This window comes from Coturnix japonica, chromosome 1, assembly GCF_054131305.1.
Source record: "Coturnix japonica strain WE chromosome 1, WE-NBRP24, whole genome shotgun sequence".
Classification (NCBI taxonomy): Eukaryota; Metazoa; Chordata; class Aves; order Galliformes; family Phasianidae; genus Coturnix; species Coturnix japonica.
The window spans coordinates 164,721,174-164,736,646 of record NC_140663.1 but is presented as its reverse complement, the minus strand read 5'-3'; the positions used below and the strand labels follow the sequence as shown (position 1 = coordinate 164,736,646).

The following is a 15,473-nucleotide window of genomic DNA, read 5'->3' as shown; positions in this document are numbered from 1 at the left end:
CACCCAGGTTCCTCTCTGCAGAGCTCCTCTCCAGCAGGTCTTCCCCCAGCCTGTACTGGTGCATGCAATTATTTCTACCCAGGTGCAAGACTCTACACTTGCTTTTGTTAAATTCTCATCCAGTTTCTTACTGCCCAGCTCTCCAGCCTGTCCAGGTCTCACTGAATGGCAACACAGCCTTCAGGCGTGTCAGCCAATCCTCCCAACTTCGTGTCATCATCAAATCACTATCCCCTCATCAAGGTCGTTGATGAAGATGTTGAACAAGACCGGACCCAGTACAGACCCCTGGGGGATGCCGCTAGTTACAGGCCTCCAGCCAGACACTGCACCACCAAACGACAACCCTCTGCACTCTGCCAGTCAGCCAATTCTCGACCCACTTCACTGTCCACTCATCTATCCCATACTTCCTCAGCTTTGTTATAAGGATGTCATGGGGGACAGTATCAAAAACCTTAAATAATTGTGAAGGGATAAAGGAAATGTGCTGGTTAAGGAATGTGACTTAGGTGTCATCTCCTAATATGCAAAATGCATAGTGGGCACCAGCTGGAAAACATGTTAGCCTGGTTGGAAACATTGTAGATTCTCTGTGTTTTGAAACTCGCTGGAAACAAACAAGCAAACCCCCAAAACAATAACAGAGATAAGGATTCAGTTGCTTGGTGCTTTATTTCACAGAAGAACGAACATCTCAGCAAACATACAGTAGTGTCATACTTCCACATATCAGCAGAGCCCAGGCAGCAGCAAGATTTTAATGGTCTCTATGCTTTATTGGGTGTTAGAAGGGAAAAAGTAAACTGAGCATCATTTTCACATACAAATATTGTCAAAATATCCCTGGTTTAATTCTGTATTCATTAAAATAGATCTTATGCTGCCTCCTGTTGGTCAACCACAAACAGAAACATCTAAAGTTTGACTCCACATTTCCAAACACTATCAGCACATCCTATATCCTACACCTTACCTAATACTTATTACTGATCAGAAGAGGTATACGGATTTCTTAATGGAGTAGCACTGGGAATAAATCTGACCCAATAAATTTTACTCCATTTTTAAAATATAATGAATTTTTAACAGCAGTAAACCGACTTACCACTAACATATTTAGAATATTGAAAATAAATTCATTAATACAGAAATAATACTTATCAGGTCTGTGCAAACATAATCAATATAAATACCTGAATAACTTATATTTATTGTAACTAAACCAGTATGATAACACTACCAAAGTGCCATAATGTCTTCAGTGCATTCTTATAAAGCTATCCAACATAATCATTACTGGGTATTAAAATCCCACATGTATATTATCTTAATGTATATTGTACTGGTCATGCTTATGTGTTCTATGACATACAGTAAACAACGATTAGAAATGTTTTGGTTACATTATTTAGGTGCAAATAGTAGCATATACTTTTACATGCAATTTGTATGTTTGAAACATTTTAATATATTTCAGTGAGAACCTAGGTAATCATTATTTAGTAATGCATTATTTTCAGAGGAATGTACTTTTTATTTAAGTTCTATGAGCTTTGAAAATTCAGAAGAGTTGTAGAAAGAAAATCACCCTGCAGGGCTTTGGGGATCTTTTTAAATTCTGTGTAGTCAGCTAAAATATATATATTTGATCCAGACCTACATAAGTAATTAATGCAAGAAATGCGTATTGTTTTGGGTAGTGCAGTTGACTTCACTGAGATTTCATCCATCACTAGATGTATTGCAAATCCTGTGATAAATAAGTCATTACTTTTATCTTAAAGCCTTGTTTTTAACCATGACTTTGTAACACAGATTCTTCTGCATTCAGTCCCACTATCAGATTCAGTCCTCTGTATCTGCTGAGTTGGAAGAGACCTTTAAAGGCCATCTAGCCCAACCCCCCTGCCATGAGCAGGGACACTACAGCTCCTTCAGAGCCCCATCCAGCCTGACCTGCAGTGTCTCCAGGGATAGAACACTACCAACTCTCTGGGCAACCTGTGCCAGTGCTTCATTACCATTTAAAGTAAAATAAAAAAGTTTCTCTGACATCTAGTCTATATCTCCTCTCTTTCAGTTTAAAACCATTTCCCCTTCTCCTATCATGTTGAAATTACAGCAAATAACCTCCTTTTTTCCCCCTCCATGGGTTTACCTATGTAACAGAAAAAAATTCATTCTATTTCACAGTATCTTTTTGTGATAAATAGTAAGAAGGAACTGATGCTACTAATTAATTTCCTCATCACCAATTAAGAGAGTGAATCACCATTTGAAATCCATGAATGATTTGATGGACTGGGAACTGACTTGAGTTCCTGTACAAATGCAGCATAGAATATCAAAGAAGCATTTATTTTTCCCAATAAAGTTATGTTTAAATTTTTTCTCTATATATATATGTATATGAATAACAAGTAATTTACCACATATACTGTTTGGTGTCATATGGCAGAGGTATATGCATACAGCAAGTATACCGAATAAAACATAGTGTAAGAAAATACTTGGAAGAAAGAGCATCACCTGAACTTGTGACTGACTCAGTGCTGTTCAAGCAGTGCAGCAATTTGGTCAGGACAGAAGCAACAGAAGGTAACATGCAGTTCTCTAGACTCTTCCAACTTGCATAGCTGTTTATACCCATATAAGATGGGCATAATGTGTCGCTGTTGTCATTGCATAAATTACATGGTCATTATGTAAAGGGTCCTTTCTCTAAGGTCCCTTCCAACCCGCACGAGACTATGATACTATGATGATACTATGATTACTTGGGTATTAAAAACAGCACAAAACCACAAGCAAACAAGAACTGAGCCTCTGTGCAGCAAAAGAAGGCAATGGCAGCATCTCCTACTTGGATACAAGCATTATGGAGCAACAAAAGATAACAAAGAAGAAAACTTGCTCACTCCTTCTAACAACCAGTGATAGCTTAAGAACAGCACAATCTCTGTCTAAGGAGTTTCTGTTCCCTCAGCTGCTACCCTTAAATGAGGGTGAGGAGGGATGGGTCAAGGCTCCACCCTTTCAGCCACTCATGTGCATTGCTTGCACCCAAGCTCCCTGGGATAGCCATGTGTTCTCACCTGGTGGTCAACCATTGGTTCAGGCCATAACCTGGCATTTCTGTTCAGCCTTGTACTTCTAATGCAAAGCTATAAGTTGTGATAATTAAATGAAGTTTATGCTACCTTGACAAGCCTACTGATGCTAAGACTCCTATTTCTCCTATATTCCTATTTATTTTTTCCCTTGATATTTTAATGAGCAGGAACAGTATTCTCCATCTCTCCTAAACTATTCAATACATATCATTTTTACTGACAAAAAGTAGGCATGTTCTGACATAAAAACGATTGTAAATGTTACCAGTCTAACTCTACTTACAATATGATTTGGAGATTCACTATGAAAAGATCAAAATAAATGTGGAAGTTACCTGAAATACTACTACAATAAACGACTTACTTCTACAGAACTGACATATACCTTAATGTGAATTACTGAGGGGGAAAGTTCCACTATTAATAGGTCATCCAAGTGTGCATAATTTTCATTTACATCCTTATGAAAATACTTACAATATTATCTAACTTTTGAAAGATATTTGATAAATTATACAAATGGCAGAATTTGAGGTTTCCACTGTTTACTGTTTGAAAGGGAAATATGTTGCTAGGCAATATTAAGCTTTAAGCATTAATACTGAGCTTTACTTTTGCCAAAAGTACATGCATCAGAGATGTACTAGCAAAATTATAGTGGTTGTCTGAAGCCATGTAAAAGATGCATCAGGTACCTCATTAAATTTTGTTCATATTCAAGCTGCTTGGAAAAGGCATGCTTATATGTTTAGAACCATTCTGTCTGGCATAACACAACCTTATGGCCTAATTCATACATAAGGGCTACTGAAATCTTATTTAAATATCAGGAAAGGAAGAAAATTCTCAGGCTGTGGAAGATTACAGGTGAGTTTATGAAACCTAGATAATTCCAGTGTCCTGTTGGACAGACACTTTGTATGCATCAGATCAAATTTACTTCACAATAGTATAAATACTGAAAATCCATTACAATTTTAACACAGTAGATTACTATAGTTTCTCAAGCAATATATTGCATAGTGTTTACCTTGTAATAATTTATCACTTAAAATTGCCATGAAGATGAAAGTGTTTTAATTCATTTAACAGAAGTTTTAAAAAATGATTTATTTCCCTTCAGAAATACTCTTTTCTTTAAGTATGGGCTTGTTGTTTTTTTTTCTAACTTTGTATTCTATGTATTACAAGATAGGAAATTTTCCTGTAGTTAACTGAAGCAACAACTAAAACTTATTCTGTAACTTTCTGCTGCAAGCAGCCTATTGGCTGCTTAGCAGAAACCGCTGCAGACTTCAGAGATGGAAGACTTCTGTTAGAAAACATCCTGAAGTGTTTTTTCTTGCAGTGATTGAGGTGACCATCTGTGGAGCAAAGTTCCCACACGAATCATCCACCCTGCAGAAATCTGGCTCACCCTGCAAAGTGTTATCAAAGTTTGTCTTGCCACAGTGACGGGATGAAAGCAGAAAGTACAGCTACTACTAAGGCACAAGGATGGAAAAAATATGGTCCAACTGAAGAGCTGACATAAGATGATGGGAATTTTCAGTCTCTTCAAGTTAGACTCCTGGTTGTAATGCTGTGAAGGTCACTTTGGCTTTTCCCCTTGATCAGGTCATTCTAATAAGATAAAACTGACAATGAAGTTCTCTAATAGGTTTGTAAATACCAAAACAAAACAACAAAAAAACATGAATGTAGATTTCCTTAAACTTAAGTTACGTAGGGAAAACAGTGTCACAATCAGTTTCCTCACTCAGCAATTTATCACATGGGGCAACTGTGATTATTACAGAAATAATGGCACATAATACAGAATAAATTCCTCATAATTTTTTTCTGAAAATTAGTATTTGCAAATTATTCGGACAATTGCAGAGAAGACTTGTGTATAAAACTAAGTAATTCTTAATGTGTAATGACCAGGATGAATGAGAATTTTATAGACCCTTTCAGAAACATTTCTATAGCAGACAACTTAAACTGAAGATTTAAAAAAAAAAAAGCACATTTTTTTTTTCTGCAAACTAATACTGAAAAATCTGTTCTAAAACTTGTGCATGTATATAGATTATTTTGACTCAGGAATTTCAAAATTCTCCAGAGCAAATTGTCATTACAGATGACCAGGGGTCCCTATATTTATTAAACTGAATGACCTGACAGTAAAATTCAGTTAAGGCTCTTGGCATTGGGGAAACTTCTTCCCACTCAGACCTGTTACTGTGGTAGACTTGAACTTCGTCCGTGATTTCTTCTGGAGCATAATCACCACCTAATATATAAATTTTGTCTTCCGTCCCAACTGCCCCTGCATTAAAGCCAGCACATTCAAAAGATCCTTCCCCTTTCCAAACACAGGTTTCTGGGCAGAAGCTGTAGACTTTGTAGGTGGACAGATCACATATGTACAATGTACAGTTCACTGGAACAGCTTTGATTAGAGTTGCATGGAAAAACTGCCCAAATTCTGCTACAAGCTCCGACCACTGATCAGTCATAGCATTGTACTTAAAGAAACAGTCAAGAGACGGATTAAAGGCATCAGTAATCTCTACTTCTGAGCCAAGGACGTAAATTATATTCTGACATGCACTTGCTTCTGGATAGTAGATACCTCTTGGTAATTGGCTTACAGATTTCCAGTCTTTGGAGAGAGGATTATATGATTCTACATCCAAAAGACTTCGGGTTTCTTGAGCTCCTCTGGTCTTTCCACCTATTACAAACAACTGGTTTAAGGTGACAACAGATGTGTGCATTGTCCTTGGTTTTCTCATAGCTGACACTATGGAGAATTCATTGCGGACTGGACAGTAGCACCAGGTTTGGTCAGTGGCATCATGAAATGGTTCAGCAATATGAAGCCTGACCGTCCTGTAACAATTCCCTTTGCATCCTCCAGTTATAAATATTTTCTCTCCGTAGCTAGATAAGCTTGACCCTGGAAGATCAATCATGTGTGTATGTGGTAGTTCTCTCCATTTGTCTGTTTTGATGTTGTAGCAAAATGTATGCCTGTTTTCTCCATCTTCATCAGTTTTATGAACAAATATGTATTTTTCTGTTGTTGAAGGACGTGCATCTGGAAATAATCCACTGAAGTCTTGCACACTTTTGACTGCATCATTGATTATTACTGAACAATTAGCACTTTTAAGTAAATATTCTTCTGAATGCAGAAAGTCTTGCAATGTTTTTTCGGGTAACTGGTGCAGCCTCACTTTTTTGATCAAATTAGGCAGATATTTCTGTCGTGTTTCTATGTTATGTTTGGTCCATTGAAGAACAGCATTCAACACTGATTCTTCCTCAGGGACATTTAGTTCATCGGCTTCAAGACATTTTTGTAATATCTCAAAATTCATCTCCAAAAAGTCACTTGATCTTAATAGCAGGGAAAAGTGGTGCTGTACAAAATCTAGCGCATGATCAAATAAGCGGACAGAACCATAACTTTCTGATAGAGAAAGCAACTGTAAGCAATTGACAAGATCGATGCTTTTTATTAGAAAGTCACTGCAAGCTTTGGAAAGGAGTGAAACTTGAAGAAATGATGACAGCTGGAAGAGCATTTCTACGTTATCGTTTGTTATCTCTGTTTTTCCTGTGTAAGCGTAATCAAGAAAAGCTTTCACTGCCTTGGGTGACAGATTACTAATGGTAACGTTGCCATCATCTCGTTCTTTCATATTAACTTCAAACATGGCTCTGTGAATAAAATATAGAAGACATACACAGAAATTAACGATCTAGCAAACAGAAGGCAACATTGATGTGGGAAGGAGGAGAAAATTGGGGGATATGGTAGGGTGGGATGGCTGTATAGATCTAAAATGTGAAAGTTAACAAAAACAAAAAGAATACATTGGCTTGATATGCCATCAGAAGAAAGAATTAGTGATAACGTACTCAAAGCAATGGTTCAAAAATGACAGCAGCTGTGTTTTCTATGGATTCTCAAAGTGAGATGAAATCTACAACTCAGTGGGAGTGAAAGTTGTTAGGGGCAGAGTCAGCTTCAACAGTATGAGAAAGGCTGATTTAAAAAATATATAGCAAAAAAAACCAACTTGATTTAGGTCATGCACTGTGGATAAATACAGAACATTAAGAGGCCTTCCAAACTGCAGGTTGGAACAAATGGCAGCATGGATGATGGGTGCAGTCCTTGGGAATCAACATGGATGAGTGGAGAGAGGAAAAAAAGTATGAAGAGCAGCTCTCGTTTTTTGCTTTAGACCTGACAGGCAGATTTATGGGTAAAGGCAGATGTCAAGAAAAATGAGGTTTTGATATAGTATTTGATGATAAAATGTCCTGTATAAAAAATAGATTGACTGACTACCAAGACAATTGTTGAAATTGTGAAACAAAAGTTATTGATCAGTAGATCGGTCTAAATTTTACTGCAAGTTTCAGTACTTTATTACTAAATATAGAATAACTGCTTTTTAACTTTTAGCTACTGTGCACAATCTAACCTTTTGAAATAAAATAATTAAGATATTGCAATCTGGAAAAGAACCATTCTGACACGACATTTGCCCTCACCCTCCTGGAGCATAAGCATCTGTGTCCCAGATTTGACCAAAGATGACAGTGGAGAAAGATTTAGACAAATGATTCCAAATTTGGAGTATATATTTTGGATTAATAATAAATCATAGGTAGTTCCTATTTTAAAAAAATAAAAGAAGAAAGTGAGTTTTATATCATAGCTGTCTTACACAACTAGCATATGGATAGTATGTGATATTTAAAATCCCATACTTTTATGAAGCCAAAGAAGAAAATAAAAACCATTGTGCAGCATACTCTTTAGAAAGTAAACATCAAATAAAGTGGAAACTCACCTCCTGAACAAGAAGGTATAATTACAATAAGAAACTTACATACCATAAACTTTTTACATAATAAATACTCAGTCTTTTGAAGCTCTGATACAAGTTTCTAAGTTGCAGAGTAAAATGGAGAGCACATGGGGTGCCTAGGAAATAAAGCTTCACTTACAAACAGTAGCAACTGAGAAATACTAGTAGAAGGAGAGGAGTTAAGAAAAGGGTCTGAATCAAAAAGTTAATAAGTAGGGAGCAAAATGTTGCTGAATCTTGGATATACACAATGAAAACAAAACTAAAAAAAGTCCAAAGGAATTAAAGATAATCTTTTAGATGATAAGCTTTTTATCTAGCAGACACAGGTACGTTTTATTCCCTGAAGGTAATAGATCAGCCTTGCATTCCAGGACAACTTATGAATTTTATGGCTGCTGTTAAGAACTGTTACACACAAACACTTCTGGCAAATTTTAATCCCCAAAGTCTATTGGTAGTGCAAAAACTACTTCAGCTAAAACTTACTACTGGAAGCCATTTCATGCTGATATTCCTATCTATCAGGTGTCTCTGTGGAGCCAAGCAGTACTACTATGTTAAAGCAAAGCCAGACCTATTGCTACAATGAAGAAATATCTCATCTACATTTCAACTTTAGTCAGTAGTCCTAAGGACACGTCTAGCCTATGTCCTGTACCACCTCTGCAGACTGTGGGATGTTCAAAGGCCATTTAAGAACAATGCATCACTTACATACAGGCAACCAAATTAAGTTCATTAACTGATTTTCAGGACCCCATTTTTTCCTTATTAGAGCATCTTACTTTTGTGTTTAAGTAAAAGATATCTTTAGAAACAGGTTTGCACTCTGGGTTTGCACATCTCAGTTTTGCTAATGAAAAGGTTAGCAAGGTTCTTCATAAATTCTGTATGTGACTAATCTGTCCCTTAGGAATGTATAGCTTTAAGTATCAGAAGGAAGATCACAGCTTTGTTTCATACTGAAAGGCTGAAATTTGTAGTTTGGAAAAAATACTAGATATCTGCTTGAATAACTGAGGACAAACTGCTATTCTGATTACTCATAATAAAATCCAACCCAACTCCAAAACCACAAACAATTTATCCACAATTGTTCAATGCAATATGTATTTGGTATCAATCTGTTACGCTTCCCAATATAAATGTGTCAAAGTACACGGACTGTTCCATGCAAAGTCAAATCCTGAAAGTACACAATTTGTGTCAGCTCTGCCGAACAGAAGAGTCATGCAGTTACAGTTTCACATTTGTGTCCCAGTGAACAGTGAGCACTGCCAGTGAAATACACGGACTGCTGTTTGAATCTCAAACCCACAGGGTTCTTAGGTCACTCTGGAAATCTAACAGTGCAATTGTTCACTTTACTGTCTGTATTAGAGTGTTTGACCACTTCGATGAAAACTCTGCAGACATACAAAAGTTGTGATGATTTATCTTTTAATTTTTGTAACAATATTATTTCCCTCCCTTCCAAAGAATTTCCAATCCATTTCCTACCATTTCATGCCAAAATTATACTTACCTGAAAAAATCACTACACGCTGCCAGCACACAACGATGACAAGGAATGACTTCATCTTTCACAATAATTTTAAAGTCAAAAAATATATTTTGTTCTCTGAACTTTTGTAGTACTTTTAGAATTTGTTGTCCGTGACCTTCAGCCACTAAGGAATTAATTTTATTTTCAGGAACAGAAATTCCATTGCAAATAGGCCTGCTAATGTAATCTCGTTGATTGGCCATGTTTTCTTCAATCTATTCATGAACCTGAAATGGAAAAACAAGTAATTGATTTTGTGGTCACAACACTTTTATTTATTTATTTATTTATTTATTTAATCAGAATGCCACAAACCAAAAATCCTAGCACTGAAATTGGTTTGCAAGTCCTATGCACAGTTCTAAGTTCAAGTGACATTTACACTGAATTGTGTAATACTCCTACTTTGCAAAATATATACAGACATACTTTGAAAGGTAATGTATCTGACATAGCACCCACCTGCAGGGATTTTTTCAACAGAGTCCACAGGAAGCACACTGAGGAGCATGTAAGAGATTTTAATGGTCATTAAGGCACACTCTAACTAGACTTACCCTCAAAATATCTCAACTTTCTACAATTTGATTTAAAATGTAGATGGAAAAGCAATTATTACACATTTTTAGATTCCACAAAGTTCATCTGCATACTACAAACCCCCAAGCTCAGTGCACTTTCTAGAGCTCACAGTGCAAGGGAAATAGAGGTTCATGGCTACCTGCTAAGTAGGCAATGCCTACTAAGGCATTAACTTAACATGGTGCAGTATCCCTCTCAGTAGAAAGTTTTTCTAGTGAAAAGCCCTATACTGAAGTGATTTGTCACTACAGTTAAGTTGGGCTTTGCTTTATTTATTTATTTTTAAAAAATAAATTTATTATTATTATATTATTATTTTTACATTAAAAACACCTTACTTCACTTCGATGGCATTAAGAAACTTCAAATATATTTTATTTACACCTATCCTAAGAGCTATTCGTACCACTACAGATGCATATGCTGACCTTTCTGGAAATTTTATCCAACTTCCCTATTTTAAAGCATAAAGAAACTTGGATTGCAGAACTCTGGAGTTGATAACAGATAGTAGACGTCCCTCTTTTACATGTATTTTCTAAACTACATTCTGACTTGCTATTTGCTTCCTGTAAGTAAAATTACTAGTTTCAGCAATATTCATCTTTCTATAAGGAACACAGAAACATCTAATGTCATCAGGTCCATCTCCGTGGGCAAAGGTATCACGTAATCACTTTCATAATAACAGTGTATTTTCAGTTTCCTTTCACCATGAATGTCTGCACTGAAAGACTATTACAATACTATCGATGCCAAGATCACATTCTTTTAAGTATACATTCAATTTATTTATGTTTACATTCACGTGATCTTCTGACAGAATTGCTATTTGACTTAATTTTCCTCTGTGAAGTTTATTCACCCATAAGTCTCAAGTGATGATGTCCTCTCTCAGCTTTTGTCAGGATTAATTAAACAACTGTCAGACTTTCTAAGGCCATTTACAAGACCGAATTTGTTGTTTGGTTTATTTTTACTATTTCTTGCACTTTTCATACAGTCCAGTTTGAAATCATCTTCCTTTCACTGTTATTAGATTTACAGTGGTGATTAATGGTTCCGTGTCCAGGTGGAGGCCAGTAACAAGCAGTATCCCCCAGGGGTCAGTACGCTTTAATATCTTTATCAGTGACACTGATGATTGAATTGAGTGCACCCTCAGCAAGTCTGCAGGTGACAAAAAGCTGAGTGGTGCAGCTGACACAATAGAAAGAAGGTATGCCATTCAGAGGTACCTCAGCAGACTCTAAAGGTAGGCCTGAGTGAATCAAATGAGGTTCAGCACAGCATAGAGCAAGGTTTTGCTCTTAGGCCAGAGGAATCCAGGTATATACAGACTGGGAGGAGCAATCCTTTAGAGTAGCCCTGCAGAGAAGGATCTAGGGGTCCCAGTGGAAAAAAAGCATGAGCCAGCAGCTCAGAAAGCAAATGGTATCCTGGGTTCCATCAAAAGAGAGTTGGCCAGCAGGGACGGGGAGGTGATTGTCCCTCTCTACTCTGCCCTTGTGGGGCCCCATCTGGAGTGCTGTGTCCAGGTCTGGAGCCTTGAATACAAAAAAGACAGGAAGCTGTTGGAGAGGGTCCAGAGGAGGATCAGCAGAAGTAGAGAGATAATCATCTCCCTGTACTCAGCCCTGGTGAGGCTGCATCTTCAGTTTTGGGCTCCTCGCTACAAGAAAGACATTGAAGCCCTGGAACGTGTCCAGAGAAGAGCAACGAAACTGGTGAGGGGTCTGGAGCACAAGTCTTATGAGGAACAGCTCAGGGAGCTGGGATTGCTTAGCCTGGAGAAGAGGAGGCTCAGAGCAGACTTCATTACACTCTACAACTTCCTGAAGGGAGGTTGTGATGAGGAGAGGCGTGGCTCCCAGGCAACAAACAGGACCCAAGGAAATGGCCGCAAGTTGTACCAGAAGAGATTTAGATTAGACATAAGGAAAAACTTTTTATCCCAGAGAGTGGTCAGGCACTGGAATGGCTGCCCAGAGAATTGGTGGAGTTGCCATCCCTGGCAGTGTTCAAGAGGCATCTGGATGAGGAGCTACAAGATATGGTTTAGTGGTTTGTTGTAGCTACGGTAATGGGAACACAGTTGAACTGGATGATCTTGTAAGTCCTTTCCAACCTTGTGATTCTAGGATTCTATGATCCTATGAAGGGAAATGGTTTTAAGTTGAAAGAGGGAAGACTTTGGTTGGATATCAGGGGGAAGTTCTTTACTAGTTGATTGGTGAAGTGCTGGAACACACTGCCCAGAGAGGTTGTGGATGCCCCATCCCTGCGGCTGTCCAAGGCCAGGTTGGATGGGGCCCTTGGCAGCCTGGTATTAAATGTGGAGGTTGGTGGCCCTGTCTGCGGCAGGGGGGTTGGAGCTTGATGATCCTTGAAGGTCCGTTCCAACCCAAGCCTTTCTATGATTCCATGATTTATTGTACAGCATTATGGTTAAATTCTCATCAGTGTCTCACTTCTCATCCAGTGGTCATCCATTGCATCCTAAATCCTAATCCATTATAACAGTGTCTCCTTATCTTGTATTAAAAACAAATTTTATCAGTATACCACTACTGTTTTTTTCTGACATTAAGGAAAATACTAATGAACACTGTGTTATTGTTAAGCCTAATTTGCTCTTCCTTCCACTCCACTGGTAATAAATCAATCAATCAATTATTATTTTTCTTGTAGCCAATTCCAACCTTATTTTATAGTTTTTGCACTAATTAATGGGTCTGGTGGATATGTTCATGATTTTAAAGCCCTACAAAATACATAACAAGATAGCTTAGAGTTGGTATGTTAAAACAGGGTAAATTAGTATTTATAATTATTTAATGCATTCTCCTACAAGGCCATATGAATTAATCAATAGTTCCATTTATAAATATTTGATTGAGTTACTGACAGAAGGGTAAAAACAGCATGAGCACATGTTGCATAGGTCTGAAGCTCAGGAAATCTGGGCAACGAGGCTCCTTTTTTTTTTTGTTCTATTTACTTCCCCGGGATTCCAGTTACAAAGTCTATCTTTACCTGAATTACCAAGAACCAAACTCTATTAGATGGTTCATTAGATTTAGGGCCTGTATAAACAGGAGAGGGAACAGCTGTTTACAAGGGTGGATAGAGGTAGGACAAGGGGGAATGGTTTTAAACTGAGAAAGGGGGGCATTCAAAGCCAGGCTGGATGTGGCTCTGGGCAGCTTGACCTGGTGGTTGGCAAACCTGAGCATAGAGGGATTGAAACCAGATGATCACCGTGGTCCTTTTCAACCGAAGCCCCTCTGTGATTCTATGAAATAGATTACGATTCAGGAAAGCATTACTTCTGTCACTCCCTGATTGGTTGGTATGTCTTAATTGACAGCAGGATTTAAAACCAGAAGAACTGTTAGCAACGCTATTTTATAGCATACTTTGTGTAAATAGGAAACAGAATTAATACAATGAAAAGAAAGAAATTGTATACATTTTTGCAGGGGTGGGGGGTGTGGGGGGGGTTCATATTTTAACATAAAATTAAACTGTAAAGAGAGTGTAAGTCTTCAAAAAATGCTGTCTCATAAATTCCATCTGCTTTAGTAGAGTAACAATTAGAATGCCAGAAATTCATGGGAGGTTCAGCACGTCAAGTTCACTGTTTTAAAATTATGTTTTAATATTTATTTCTGGTATTTAACACATTTTATGTGTTTATTAAGGTGATGAATTATTTTCACTCCTGATCTATTCAAAGGGGGAGAAATTGTTTACTGGCAATTTTAAAATGCACTGCTTACCACTACACATGTAGATTAACAGTCCTAATTTAATACTCAGCAAGATGAATATGAATGGAACAGATATCTGAAGGATTCAGTGGCCCTTTTAAATGATTACTACGCTGGCAAGAAAGAACTAAAATATAACTGAAATCTAAATACTATGTAGAAAGCCTTAAATATTTATAGTTTGTTATTGCTCTTGTCCACTTTATTAACTTACTACGATCTGCAACAGTAACAGAATTCCAGGTTCCTGCCTGGAAAATTGCAACTCTGTCTCACGGCTTCTGCATAAAGAACTGAACTTCATTTTCTCTGATACTCAGTCAAACATCTTCAGACCATCAAAAAGATGCATGTGACATTCTGAGACGTTTAATTCACAAAAAGTGGCATTTATCAATAATGCATATTGAGACGGGGCTATAAGAAGAAAAGGTGACACGGAGACTTTAAAGCTTTGAATTCTTTAGAGGTGATTGAAAAAAAGAAAAAGGCAAAAAGAAACAAAGAAAACAACCCCAGCACGGCACCAGCAGGAAGCAGTGAAATCACACTGATTCCTGGGGGCAACCCCTACGTGGAAGATTCCCTTTGTGCAAGCAATGATCTTTAATTGTGTATCCACTCACCAACACATCAGCCCATGAAGATAAGAAACGTTTGCAGTGAAAAGACTCAAAGTTTTGGGGATTTATTCCAAAGCTGGCGCTTTTTTTGTTTGTTTGCTTGGTTTTTTTTTAGGTAAAGAAGTTCAAGAATGATTATTTTCATTTACAGGAGACATAAAAGAAACGCTGTGTTGTACTTTTAATTCTGGCAAATGTCATAATCACAAAGAATGAGAAAAATCACTGTTTTTACTGTGTTTTATAGCCTCTAAATTTATGTGTGTGATTAAAAAAAAGGCTTTTTGGCGGAATATACATGCAAAATCGAGCACACATAACAACAGCTTCTTTAGAATCAAAATGCAGTTTCATAGAATCATAGAATCAATCACCAAAGTTGGAAAAGACCTACAAGATCATCCATTCCAACCGTTCACCTATTACCAATAGCTCCCATAAACCATGTCCCTCAATACAACATCCATTCATTCCTTGAACACCCCCATGGTCGGTGACTCCACCACCTCCCTGTGCAGCCCATTCCAGTGCCTGACCACCCTTTCTGAGAAGTAATACATCCTAATGTCCAGCCTGAATCTCCCCTGCTGCAGCTTGAAGCCATTGATTCCCTCTGCTCCTATCACTAATGACACAAGAGGCCGCGGACTTTGAACAGCGGCACCAAAGGGAGGCGACACATCGCAATGACCGCGGGGGGGCGGGAGAGACATCGGCGCATGCGCCCCGCGGCGGCTCCCTTCATTCTAAGGCCTGAAGCTGTCGGATGCTCTGAGCTGGTTTTATTTCCTCGCATCCCGACCGCTCGGCCTCGGGATGTGGAGGCCGCCAGCACCGCCGTCCCTCTGCACCCGGTGAACAGCCGTTCCCCCGTTCGCTCTCCCCTCCGTACGGCGCGGTACCCACCTGCAGCCAACACCAGCAGCTCTCCGACCGGTCTGGCCCACCCCCGC

General features: G+C 38.1%; 1 protein-coding gene across 1 annotated transcript; it reads right to left on the bottom strand.

Annotated features, from left to right (window-relative positions):
• Nucleotides 1-656: 656 nt before the first annotated feature.
• Nucleotides 657-15,460, bottom strand: KBTBD3 (kelch repeat and BTB domain containing 3). Its single transcript, XM_015852222.3, has 3 exons — nucleotides 15,427-15,460; nucleotides 9,522-9,769; nucleotides 657-6,830 (listed from the first exon to the last, which is right to left on the bottom strand). The coding sequence occupies exons 2-3, from the start codon at nucleotides 9,743-9,745 to the stop codon at nucleotides 5,210-5,212; spliced, it is 1,845 nt and encodes a 614-aa protein (XP_015707708.1). The 5' UTR covers nucleotides 9,746-9,769; nucleotides 15,427-15,460; the 3' UTR covers nucleotides 657-5,209.
• Between the last annotated feature and the right edge of the window lie 13 nt (nucleotides 15,461-15,473).